At 38.2% G+C, this 12,768-nt stretch overlaps 1 protein-coding gene across 13 annotated transcripts in view; it reads right to left on the bottom strand.

Annotated features, from left to right (window-relative positions):
• Nucleotides 1-4,501: 4,501 nt before the first annotated feature.
• PARD3 (par-3 family cell polarity regulator) overlaps nt 4,502-12,768 on the bottom strand; it is a 462,771-nt gene continuing 454,504 nt past the window's right edge. For all 13 annotated transcript variants that reach the window (XM_069778120.1, XM_069778113.1, XM_069778123.1 and 10 more), the window contains 2 exons: nt 10,077-10,204; nt 4,502-6,617 (listed from right to left, as the gene is read on the bottom strand). In XM_069778120.1, the coding sequence (XP_069634221.1) occupies nt 6,224-6,617; nt 10,077-10,204 (522 nt within the window). In that variant the 3' untranslated portion in view covers nt 4,502-6,223. The remainder of the gene's footprint in view (nt 6,618-10,076; nt 10,205-12,768) is intronic.

Raw genomic sequence — 12,768 nt, forward strand, 5'->3', positions numbered from 1 at the left:
TTTGGGCTGGACCACAGAGCAGAGCCTGAATGTACCATACGCTGAGAAAACTGAGGAAGACCTGTGTCATGGACAAGAACCAGCAGACTGCTGGAAGAATGAAACAAAATGTACATCATCATTACACACAAAGTTTTAGGCAAAGACATTCCTGTTCCTAAGAGCCTACTGGCTTTTAATAGCCTGGCTACTCTTGAAGTATTACGAAGCTTTGCACTTGTTCCTAAGGAAGATATAAAATGTGATCGGTACCCAGAAGGGGTTCTCAGACTTCAGCAAGTTCTAAGTGGGTAGAAGAATTATATCGGTGGAGCAGTGAAAACTAATGTCTTCTCCAGCTTGCTGAACATGAAGGTGGTAACTGTTCTGGGCTCCTGGCAGAAGGGTGCAGCTCCTTGAAATCTCTTAAAATTCCTCTAGATAGTTCTTCAGCTTCAAACCGTGACCATGGGAATGTATTTCCTATTTCCATGAGGAAGAGATCTCTCTCTCCCTCCCTCTATAAAAGCTTTTAAGAAGTAGTCCCTTAGTTAAATGAAGAGACCTGAGGAACTCTTTTTAACTGCCAAATGTAGCAAGTCCCCAGCTATTACTGGTTCCAGCAATATCCTCTGTACTTATAAATGAGAATATTGCTAGGACTAGGAATACATCTGAAATGGGACAGTCATGCACCTGTTGCAAGAATCCATATAAACCAACTTTAAAACCCCTCCTTTTATACTGAAAAACCCCCAAATATTTACTAGCTCTTACTGCCAACAATATAGGATATTTTATAGGATAAAAACTAAACACAGCCCCTAGTCCCAAGGACTTACAATCTAAACACACCCCAGGGAAACCCACAGAGGAAATAATGGAGGGACAGTAAAGTTGTTTTACTTGTTGCATTGTTAATTCACATCTTATGGGCTACACCATAGAGTGCATCTCTAGGAGGGTCAGGAGTTTTGCACTGAGGTTACTGCCAGCTAGTTTATCCCTCTTTATGCTTTGGGGCATAAAAAAGAGACAACTAACTACCAGTGGCTGTAACGGTGACAATAGTGGAAGGGAAGTGGAGAACCTTTTTGCTCACATTTTACTTCTCTCCCTCACTCTTCATTTCTTTCCTTATTTTTCTAAGACAAAGATTACTCCAACAGACAAGCAGATTAAAATTGGATAACTGAAGCTATTATCACCCGCGGCTGTCATCCCTCCCGCTCTGACAGATGCCACTGCAGTCTTCAGCTCAATGTGTGAGTGTAAGCCCATTCCGGACCTTCATTGCTGTAAGATGTGCAGCTGAAAACAGTATTTTGGGAGCCAATTTGCAAGGGAAGTGGGTCCTGGCATCCTTTGGAAGGGCTCAAGCAGCTTCCTCTTCCATCCAGCTGTCTTTAAACCACAGTCACATCTGTCTGAGCTCTGAAACCATCAGCCAGTCAGAGAGAGACTGATACTTCTAAGGAATTATTATTTTTTTCACAGTAGATGATAGCATGCAGCGGGCGTCAGTATTTTCAAAACTTTCCTTAACTTTTTTTTTTCCCTCCAAAGCTCCTGGGCTTTATGTTTTTCTTCATCTCATTCAGACAATATCCTGTACAGTCCCTACAACTGTCTGGGAAGTGTGCATTGCACACGGAATAGAAATCAAAGCCATATTCTTTAGTCTGCTTTTCTGTAATCCCAACTCAAGCTTTCAGTCTCAATTTTTAAAATGTGATTAAAGTGTAAATTAGAAAAGATAACACTACTCCCAAGGACAGAAAAATATTAAAATAAGTTTGCAAAACTAAGAAATATCAGTCACTGGCAAGAAGCAGTCTAGGATATGAATGAATTGCATGCCATTTAGAGAAACAAATAAATGCAACAGAATCAATCAGCAGATGTAAAAGAGAGAGTGTGATGCTGATACAAAATAGAAGAGACGTACGAGAGGGCATGAAACAATAACCATGTGCATCAAATCATCAGCTGGTTTCTGCACAGATGGAAAAAACTCTGAAGAAATGCTACAAGACTTTTTTGAAGAGAGTTTCAAGCTGGACATGTATTAAAGGCAAATGAATCCAATCTGCCTCTCTCTCACTCACTCGCTTGCATGTACACGCACACACACAAACCCTACTTTCACAAAGTCAGTCCCCCATCCTGGATTTCTGACCCTTGCTCTTCCTCTGCCAAGTTAGGGCTGAACTTTAAATTGACTCTGGAAGGCCAGGGTGTGGTGGCACAACAGCAGCATAAAAAATAGATGAGTTTTTTTCTGTGTTTGCATTCCTGACAGATTCCTCACAACTCCTATGAACTAGACTAAGGACTCGGGAGAGAAAGATGTAGAAACAGTCAGGCATGGCAAATAGAATTAGGAAATATTTTTAAAACAGTCTTGCAAGCCAGGACACGCAATAGCCAAATTCACTTTAAGTCTCAACAACGCAAGTTCAAAGGTTTGAATTACTCAAGAATATCCTGTGTTTAGCCAACACTGCTAATCTGGCGCATCTCTTCCTTGTTTGGCCAAGGTTTCTTCCCTTCTCAACATACCCAGCACACATAAATGCAATGTTACAGACGCTCATAAACAGACCAAAAGTGAGCGAAACATCAGCACAGCTTTGAAAGGCAGGCCATATATCTACAGTCATGATGGGTTTAAATTTTGTTTTGTTGTTCTTCCTGCTGCTTGCCAGCAATAAATGGCAATTTTACTTTCCGACCATGTTCAGCTGGGCTCTACGCCATTTTTTGCTGGTTTTGATGGCAGAGTTCTCAAAGACATATATTAAACTATCATCTGGCCCATGCAATAACTCACTAGGGCTGCACTCTTGTTTCCAGGGAGGCCCTATAAGAAGAGGGGAAGTAGATTTTTTTAGAAAGGCAGCAGACTTCTGCACCAGTAACATTAAACTTTCCCATGGAATTTCAATAGCATTAACAAATTATTTTGATAAAAAAACCCAGCAGGCTTTGCAGATGGGGTTTTTGGGTTTCAACAGAGAAAAATGTGCAAGCTTTACACCCACTCCTCGATGTTGTAAGCTCCCTTACAGTTTGTCCTGTGACCATTCTTAAATACACTAACGTTACAGAATTAATCTCATAATGGTAATGCGCCTACAAACAAACGACTGCAGTAATGTAGTTAGCTCAATTAACTTTTGAATCTATTCACTATGCAGAACTAAAGGTCATTTTCTATTAAAATATCTCCCTCCCACTTCTTTATCGCCCTTTGAAACTTATGGGAGTTAATATTAGAAATCCTGTCTACACTATGTCAGGAAGAAGACAGGATGACGAAGCCAGAAAAAGACCTTATTCTTTACTAACATAACACAGACACGGCCCAAAGAGAACATCTGCCTTCTTTCATGAACACATCTAATTATGGCAAATTGTTAACACCTTGAAGAGGAGTTTCATAGAAGGGTAAACTTTAACATATGCCATCCTCACACGTAAAACATCCTGTACTTCATACTTTTCCAAACATATGCCATTTTTCCTACAACAGTTTATCAAAGACCTTATTTTGAAAAGGACTTCAACCTGTTTTCCATTCCTGTGGATACACTTTTTAGTGCTTACAATTATTTGCCTGTCCAAATAATTCCATAGAAACCTCAAACTATGTAATCTGGGAATGCAGTCAGGAGATGAGACAGCAAGGCCTGCAAAACTGCAAATGCAATTATTTCCCCACTCGCAACTGCAAGCCACTACAATTTAGGTCTTTTGCAAAATTGTGCCTTTACTTTATCTGGGCACCAAAAGCTGCCTGTCCACCTTGCAGCTCCTGCTACTCTTCCCTTTGAGATCCCACGCTAAAGTCACAGTGAATAATTTGACACTATTATTGCCATGGCAACAGCCTGATGTCGTGCATATACAGAATTATGATTGACATTCCTGCAGTGTCCAACAAAAGGAGGAATGAGGCGAAGAGGGAGAAAACCAGATGCAGCTCCAATACTAACGGGGAAACAGTATCACTGGCACTGTAAATATTGCTTTATTCATAAATCTGCCTTCTCCCGTTTTTCACCATGTCAACATTCCTGTGAAGGGCTCCCATCAGAGCCCAAAACACACACTTGGTGCAGAGGGGGCTTCCTCACACGTGCCCGGATTTGGCCAGAGCACAGTGGGTGCCCTTCTGACAGTGCTCTCCTCAGGGAGAGGACTCCCTGCTACAGCACGGAAGATTTTTGCCACAGAGGTTAGTCTTAAGAATGCACCTTTTAAATGTCACAGGTATGGCCTAAAATAACACAAGACGTTAAACTGAGTGTTTTTTTCCCTCTGAGAATAGTCTTCAGGTGTTCGGCTGGGCTGTAAATCTTTTCTTTTCTTTTTTTTTTTTTTTTTGCTGATGTTTATAAGTGCTCACAGAAAGACACACGCAAACCATTAGGAATACGATAAAATAACATCTGTTAAATATTTTTTTAACTCCATGTCTGCAGCAGTTCTCACAAGGGTCTACAGGCAATACCAAGACGAGGATGGAAACAGCTTTTTATTCTAAATTTCATCTGTACACGGAAAGCCGTTTTACACAGTTTTGTAAATTCTGCGTAAAAGAGCTATTGTCATCCAATGTCACTGTGCTTACACTAATAACAACTTTTAAACACGGAGTACATTATTAACAACAAAAACCATTAACAAATAGGCATAAAAGACACGATATGTGTGCTGATATTTCACATATATTCTAGAAACAAGTTGGCGCAAAAATAAAATGTGCCAGTAAAAAAAAATAGGCGTTTTTTTAAATCACGCAATACATGATTTTCTTTCTTGCTTTCTCTCTTTCCTTTTTGTACACAATATGCTGAGATCCATTCTCAAGCCTTTTCACATCAGGATTTGCAGGCACTTCAGCAACCCAGATATATTTTTTACAATAGATGAAGTTCAGACCAACAAACATAAAAACAGCTGCTGCAAAAGAAATTCTTGTATCCCATATGCACATTCAAATATTACTCACTGCAAGAGCAATCTTTTTTGCTTTAGTTATTTTTGGATACTGACATGTTTTCAGGATGATGTGTAACAGTTTGTCTCCACTTATATCTCATTCATATACTTAAAGGTTTATTTTTAATGTAGCATCACGATGCAACAATACAGTATACGGAAGCACAAGGCAATTCTCCACAAAGCTTCACAAACTGTAAAAAGAAGAAATTGTTTTCTTTTCATTTTTTTGATCCAAAGAAAAACTTTGATTTCTTCTGCTCTTGCTTTAAGCTACCTCCAAAATTTGCCCAAAGACAACTGTGTATCAGATGACCATGGGATGATACCCTCCCTAGTTCTCTTCCTAGACACAAGTGTCATATGACCAAATTCATTTAGAAGTAAAGCAAAGCAGAACTCAGTTGTATGTTTGTTCATAATTTCCCATCTTTAATAAAGTAGTAAAATATACTTATCAAGGGCTTGGCTGTGACTATAAATAGTCTCTCTCCAGTTATTTCATTTGTAATGGACTGTGTATTAAGATTATAAGGCAATTGTAACAGGATTCTCAGGATAACCGAAAGCTTAATATTGTTTTCCTCATGAGTCAGGCTAAAGGCTTTTTTAATAAGCTCCGAGTGGGGAGAGAGAGAGAAAAAGAGTGCGTATGTGCATAATAGGAGAAGGATAGTTTTTCAGCATACAGACACTTAAATATTGATCAACGAAGACTGGTAATGACTCCACCATAAAACATCTTAGAACTGCGACTGCGATCCAGAGCAGAGCTAAGCCTTATTCACTCAAGAGTGATATGTAACCCTCCTCCTGACCCGAGAGAAATAAAAAAGGACATGTTAATGCTTCCTTCAACCTCAAATTCATTAATTTTATGCCACAAAGCTGCATGTTGGTGTAATAAGTCACTGCAAAGTAAAACACATTACAACAAATCCTAGTAATAAGCCATTGACAACTACTGGACTGGGCTACGGGACTCAGTACGCAGGGGCGGCGTTGCTCGCTTCCGCTATGATTGTCAAATGGTGGAACATCCTTCCATGAATTCAACACTTGAGACAGAACGGCAAAGACATAAGGCCCACCGACGCTTTGCCCGTAATTTTAAAGGCACTGAAACAGACAACGGATATATTCCTTAGTACCATCAGTTTAAAAAGTTTTCAAAATATAAGTCTTTATATGAAAATGTTCCTTATTGCATGATAGGTTGATCTTCATTTTCTTCACCTCAAGAATAAAATGGTCTTCCCTTTTCTGGTGTTTGCAATCTGTTCAGCCTCGCTACCTGTGATGGTGAAGGCGGTACATCTTGCCTGAAAGGACCTTTAGGAGGGGTATAATTAGGGTCCTGAATTTTCTTATAAGAGTCATAGTTGCTAGGCCCTTCAGAAGAAGTTTTTTTTTTCAGTTGTTGTTCTTTCCGCCTCTGCTCTTGACGGAGCAGTTCTTGTGTTTCTAACATTACCCTGGCATTGAAGCCGTGTCCCCCCATATAGCCGTTCCTTGATCCCTGGTAGCTGGAATATCTGGGATTTTCCTTCGCAGTCTGGAACCCTTCTCCAGGGGAATAGCTCTGCTCCCAGGAGTCTTGAGATACAGAACTGGCATTTTTTCTGCTTTGCCTGGAAAGAAAAATGGAAGAGCTTTTAAGATAAATATTCTGGTTCCCCTTCTACTGTTATTGACAAGAGTCCCTGGAAAGAAGGGTGCTTCTGCAATGCCATCAGGTTTCCCCCAACTATAGTATTCTCCAGAAGTCACATTCTCTTCTGCCTCAGAGAGGCATCTTGCCTCTTTTGCTGGGAGAACATTCCCTACAGAGTTGAACTATATTTCTAGGCCTCTCCATGAGGAATATGCTGTGAAAACCCATCCAGTGCTACAACTACCATCATGTTCTCAAGACAAAAGTGCTACTAGAGTTCTGTTGCAGATTAGGAAAGACCATACACATTGCTGTGCTTCCTAAGACACCAGATAACAGCCAGCAGTTGTAAAGTCACTCATGAAAGATTTGAATCTAGACTCACACTTGATTAAAAATGCAACAGGCAGATCTTTAAAACACTTGCTCTAACAGTGCACAAGTCAGAAGATAAAGCTCATTATTGATAGTGAGTTACACAGATGAGAGTTTCTTCCTCCCACTTCCATAACTAAGGAATTTTGTGCTATCAGGACTGTTTCTCAGTTTGCTATAGCTTTCATAAAAGAAAAGGCAGAGATAACCTTTTTGCTCATTTTTTGGCTCCAGGGCATAGGTAATTAAATCAAATACATCTAGGAATTACAAATTCTTATAACTTTTCACAATAAATCATCACATTATTTTGAAGACAGATTATGGTTTTGAAATAGCTTTAATTTACTATCAAGCTGCTAGACGCTTTTATGAATTTAAAATAAGATTGCTGATGATAAAGTAAAACAATTTTGTGCTGCAGCAAAAGAGACACCCACTTTGAGATTAAAATTAGTGTATGAGAATCAAGCAGTAAAAATATATTGTGACATTAATCATTAAGAAAATAATTTAGTTGTTTATATATGGCATGGTTTTTCATGTCAACGCACATGACTCGATGCGGCCTCATCCAATGCATATGCAGTGGAGAAACAGGAAACCCTGAAAATTTTTCAACCATTAGTAAAAGTAAAAGGTCTCCTAATGTTTTTGCAATCTTTCTTCCACATGTACAATTTGAAAATGACCATATCCACCTTATTTCATAATAGATTTTGAGACCTCTGGATGAAAATTGTTATTCAGGATGAATGTAAATTATTACAACATAAATTACAACACAATGTAAATTCTTATGCAAATTTTTATAGCTATTCCTGGTATTCACATATCCAACTTTAACAAAGAAACAGTGTTTCCAAGCCATGTTTTATCAGTCCCTGGAAGAATAGCAAATTGAACGAACCTCTGAAGGCTACGAAACTGTCCGGTTTCTGATCTAGAGCAAGATAAATTTTAAGTGCTAGAAAATTAACTTGGAGTTAAACATTGCTTTTACAGTTTCACATGGGACAAAAGGATGACTAGTTGAACTGATTTAATTTACTGACTGTTTTTTGGTACTTGTTCAAAATTAGTTGGCCCACTTTCCTTGTCTTTCTGGGAAGATCCTTTAAAATTGACTCAAGAGTTTATTTGCCTTCAGTACTAATGATTTGAATGTACAAAGGGAAAAAAGGAGGCTCCTAGAGACTATACAAGATGAAAAGCAACAAAGCTCAAGAATGAAGCCAGTGCACACACTTTAATCATTACAAAGCCACGGTTGTAACATTAAGCTTGGGATCTGAGTTTCAGAGTAACAGTGAGATTTCTTTAAAGATCAATCACAGAGTTACGAACAGTTTGTAAAGTTAGAGAACTGGATGCCCCAGCTTGTTATAGGAGTATTGTGGTATTTACAGCACTCAACTTTAGCCCAAGGTCCTGAAATTTGGTCTGCTCTCAGCACAGCTCAAATACCCAGAGTGCTCAAAGTCATGAAATTATCATTAATTACACAGTAAAATGCATTGCTAGCTTGCTAGTCATTTCTCATGTTGAAAACCACATTGAGTGAAGTTCTCAGTCACTATTTTCAAAACAAGCATTTCTATGACCCAAAGCATTATTTTCCAAATTTCTTGTAGATTAATTATCTCCTTACAGTTACTAATTTCTGCCACTGGAACTGCATTGCAACTGACTTCCAACTTTTAAATGCTGCCAGTGATTGAGCAGAAGAGAGGAAGCGAGTTTTAAGAATCATAGTTTTAAAACTAAAAATAAACCCCCAACTTAAAAGCAACACTAGCATCTGTGCTCTTCCACTCAATCGGTGTGTTACTGGGGCTAGCAAAACTGAAAGAGAATTTCTCAGGAAAAACAAGATGGCATTAATAGGTGTGGTCACTGCAGAAGGAAGGTAGAGATAAGAAGTAAAAGGAATATAATGATTTCAAAATAACAAACTAACAATCTAAGAAAACACAGTAACTTTACATTTTCCTTTTCCACCTTCTAAACTTAACAGAAAAATTCTACACTGAAAGCTGTTATAGCATGCGAAATCTGACAGATATGTTTTATTTTCAAAGATGTTGGTAGGATAAAAGTTCATGATTAGATAACTTTGATTATGAAGCTCCTATTTGTCTCCAAAAGAAGAGTTACGATACACTTGGTAAAACACAAGTTGTCACAAAAATTTTTTTTCCACAACATTTCCACATGGGGCACAAAAACCAATATAACCTTGTTGGAAGGGAATTTGACACCAACCTCCATTGTGAAGGACTCTCCATTCAACCATTCCCACTGATATTTGAAAAGGCAAAGACTATTTGCATAATGCTTAACTATGATGGTTAAATTACAGTACAACTTGGGTAAACTCTTAATAATTCTTAAAGCTAAATATCAGGTAAAAGAGATTTTGCCCAAACAGCTCATTTTAAAACATCTAAGATTTTTTAAAAATACAGTTTTGTTTAGACAAAAAGTGTATTAATTTTCAGCATTCCATTGCTAATGACCCAGTAACTTAGAAGAAATGTATATACCAGAAACTTGAAGGCCCTTGATTTTTTGGATAGAGTTTCTCAGTTCCATATTCTTTTGTTTGAGGTTTTGAGATTATTTTTGTCCTTTTAATTTTTCCTCTGTATTAGCATCACAAAGATAGAATTTCTACCCAGTAAGGAATTAGTCAACAGAAAAAACATCATCTGACATGTCAAAAGGGGACAACCCATGTCATGCTCAGGAGACTTTCGTAATTGCAGAAAATTAAACTGGATGGTGTCCCACAAAGAACAGCTTTGTTTTAATGTCTCAATTCTGTTGGGTGCTGAGTGTCATCAAATCCCACTGAAACCAGCTCTGAAGTAACTCTCCTAAAATAAACAGCTACCACATGCTCTCACTTAAGAAATTTCATGCCTCTTCCACACTGAATACATTCCACCTTATATCAATGCTAAACAAAAGTGTCTGCACTAAGTACAACATTTTCCTTCCACAAATGAAATTAGCTCCAGGCTCATATACACTGAATAGCTTCAGACAGTTACCATACCTGGGTAATGAGCTGTATTGCCGCTGAGCTTGTTGGAAACTCTCTCTTTCTTCTTGCCGTTGCCGCTGCATTTGAACCTCTACTGATACTGAGTGTCTGCCACTCTGTGAGTACGTCTTGGTGCTTGGCTACAAAATGAAAATGAAACTGTCTTAAACAAAGCAGAAAAATACCCACAGAAGAGCTATCATTTAAATTGCTACTGTACACCTACAGTCATATTTGTTTCAACACGCAGTTCAAGTAGCTCCTTCATAATAATTAGGTTATTTTCTGATCTGTAACGGTGGCCTGTGCTACAGATTCTGTTTCTGACCTACCATTTCTGAGATGCATCAGGAAAATATTGGTCCAGAATGGGTTATGCTTTTATAGTAACACTGACATTTAAATTAAATCAGTGGAACAGATCTTCAGACACTGTAAGTTAGCCTAGCCATGGTAATGCTAAGTTTTACAACCCACTGAGGATCTGAGGGAGGCGGGAGCACAGCAGCTCTTTCGAACCTCACCAGTACGCTCAAGTGATCTCTCCATTATTAGACCCATCCTATTTTGCTGTTGGTCCAGACATGCACCACTTGCTTTTCTGAGAGACAGGGAAACTTCTTCTGGTTGGATATGATCAAGTAGATAAATTTAGCAAGTCTTTTATGGACAATGGGGAATCCTGTATCTCTGAGAAGGATTTTAGATAACATCTTAACAAGGTGACAATTTGAAACTTTGAGGCCAGTACTGAGGGCAGGTGAAAAATGGATGGCCTTTCTGGGAATACAGAGAATTACTGGTGAAGATCTGGCAGAATGGCTGGATTCGAACTTTGGATTATGAAAAACTTTACTTTTGTAGAGATACCACTTTTCATTTGATGTTACTAGTTTCTTCAGATTTTGTGATTTCCAGCTGCAAAATAGGGTGCCACAAAAGTCAAAGAATGTTATGGGCTTTTCTTGTTGTTTTAATAATAAGGTTTCACCTAACAAAGAAATAAAGCATTATTTTATCTATCTCCTTAAAATTACCAGTTCTATTCAAAACACATAAGTCTAATCACTGGGAGGTTAGGGAGCACAACCACTTGTCTGAGCCTGGGACTGAAACAGCTTGTCTCAGACTTGCTTTTGTTAAAGCACTTTGTGCCTTTTTTATCTGTGCCTTCCCTCAAAACAAACATCTCTTGTTTTTTGCCATTATAATTTCTGCCGCAGAAAGTTATCATAATGGCTCACAAATATCTGCAAGATAAAAGGCTTTTCAAAAGATTCCTACATTGAAGACAAGTTTTAGAAACTAGAAAGTTGTCATCTGTGATGTAAACTTCTCCTTTGTCTTTCTATATAGTTAAGTACCTGCACGTAGCCAGAAACACAACAAATCTGAAACAGGTGTACAACTTTTAGAAACTTCATTTTCAATAACAATACACTTCAGACAGAAAAAGCATCAGTCTTGGCTCAGAATTCAACAGGTACAATTTGGTGAACAACTGCCTTTCCTGTTATGAGAAGATTACTGTGCAAAAGAATCAGAATGTGAAAGCATAGACTATGAGTAACGGAGAACTTATTTAAGAGAATCCTTAATGCAACATTGATGTCTACTTCAGAATAGATTTACTCTGTAAAAACCTTGGTAAAACAGTATTTCTAATGAAAAATGCTTTAGGAATGGTATGATGAAGCAACAAGTTGAGAAAACAGGATCGTGTGTCAGCCTTGTGGGAAATTTTCTTAGAGATGAATAAGCTGTACATATGTATGTCCAAACCAACAACTCCCATGGAGATTTCCTACTATATTAAATAAGGGCAACACATACAGAGCAGCGTTTCAGTTATTGCATATGTCAACATTTCTAACTTTCTTGACTTTATTGAAAGTCTTCTGACATTTGGTATTTTATTGAAGGGCTCAGCTTATGGAAGCAAGTGATTACCTGAAAATCACAAGATTTATTTGTGAATTCTCTCCAGTGTGGTTATAAGCAGCTTACAGAGAACCAGAGGGAAACTCAGAAGTTCCCATCGCAACTTCTCCATAAGGAATAAAAAAATTTAAACTAAGATTTTAGAGCCAATCTCCTCATTTCATGAGTTCCACTTTAACAATGTTGGAAAGCTTGCAGCTACTTTATGTCGTATGTGAGAAAGTAGTTATCACAGATAAGACATGACATCAGAATTGCTTCTCTCTATTTGAAAACACAGTTTGGCTTTTTTCAGTTCACTGTAAATATAACAGATTAAAGGATTTTTCAGTACAGGAATGGTTAAATTACCAAACAGGTGGAGCCAGAATTGACCTGCTGCTCAATTTTGGTTTATACAAGACACTAAAATGCATCATCTAGAAAGCGTAAATGCAAGTACATGCACACACACGTGCAGAGAGCTGAAGTTACCACAAAAGCCTTTAATAAAGCAACAGAGGCTTTGAATGCCCTAAGGGACTACGAATGGACTAAGATCAAAACGTAAATTCAGAGATTTTTTTTTAATGCTCACAGGAACCAATGGTTAAATAGAGGCAGGGGCTATCACGCCTGTCTGCCCGCTGTAGCGCATGCCCAGAATGACTGGATCTGAGGAGTCAGGTCTGGATTCTCTGCAGTTCACAAAGAATTTCATCTAATGGACAGCATTTATAATTTGATGAGTCTAAAGGCAAACATCTAAAACCCATTATCTGAT

This window comes from Haliaeetus albicilla, chromosome 2, assembly GCF_947461875.1.
Source record: "Haliaeetus albicilla chromosome 2, bHalAlb1.1, whole genome shotgun sequence".
Classification (NCBI taxonomy): Eukaryota; Metazoa; Chordata; class Aves; order Accipitriformes; family Accipitridae; genus Haliaeetus; species Haliaeetus albicilla.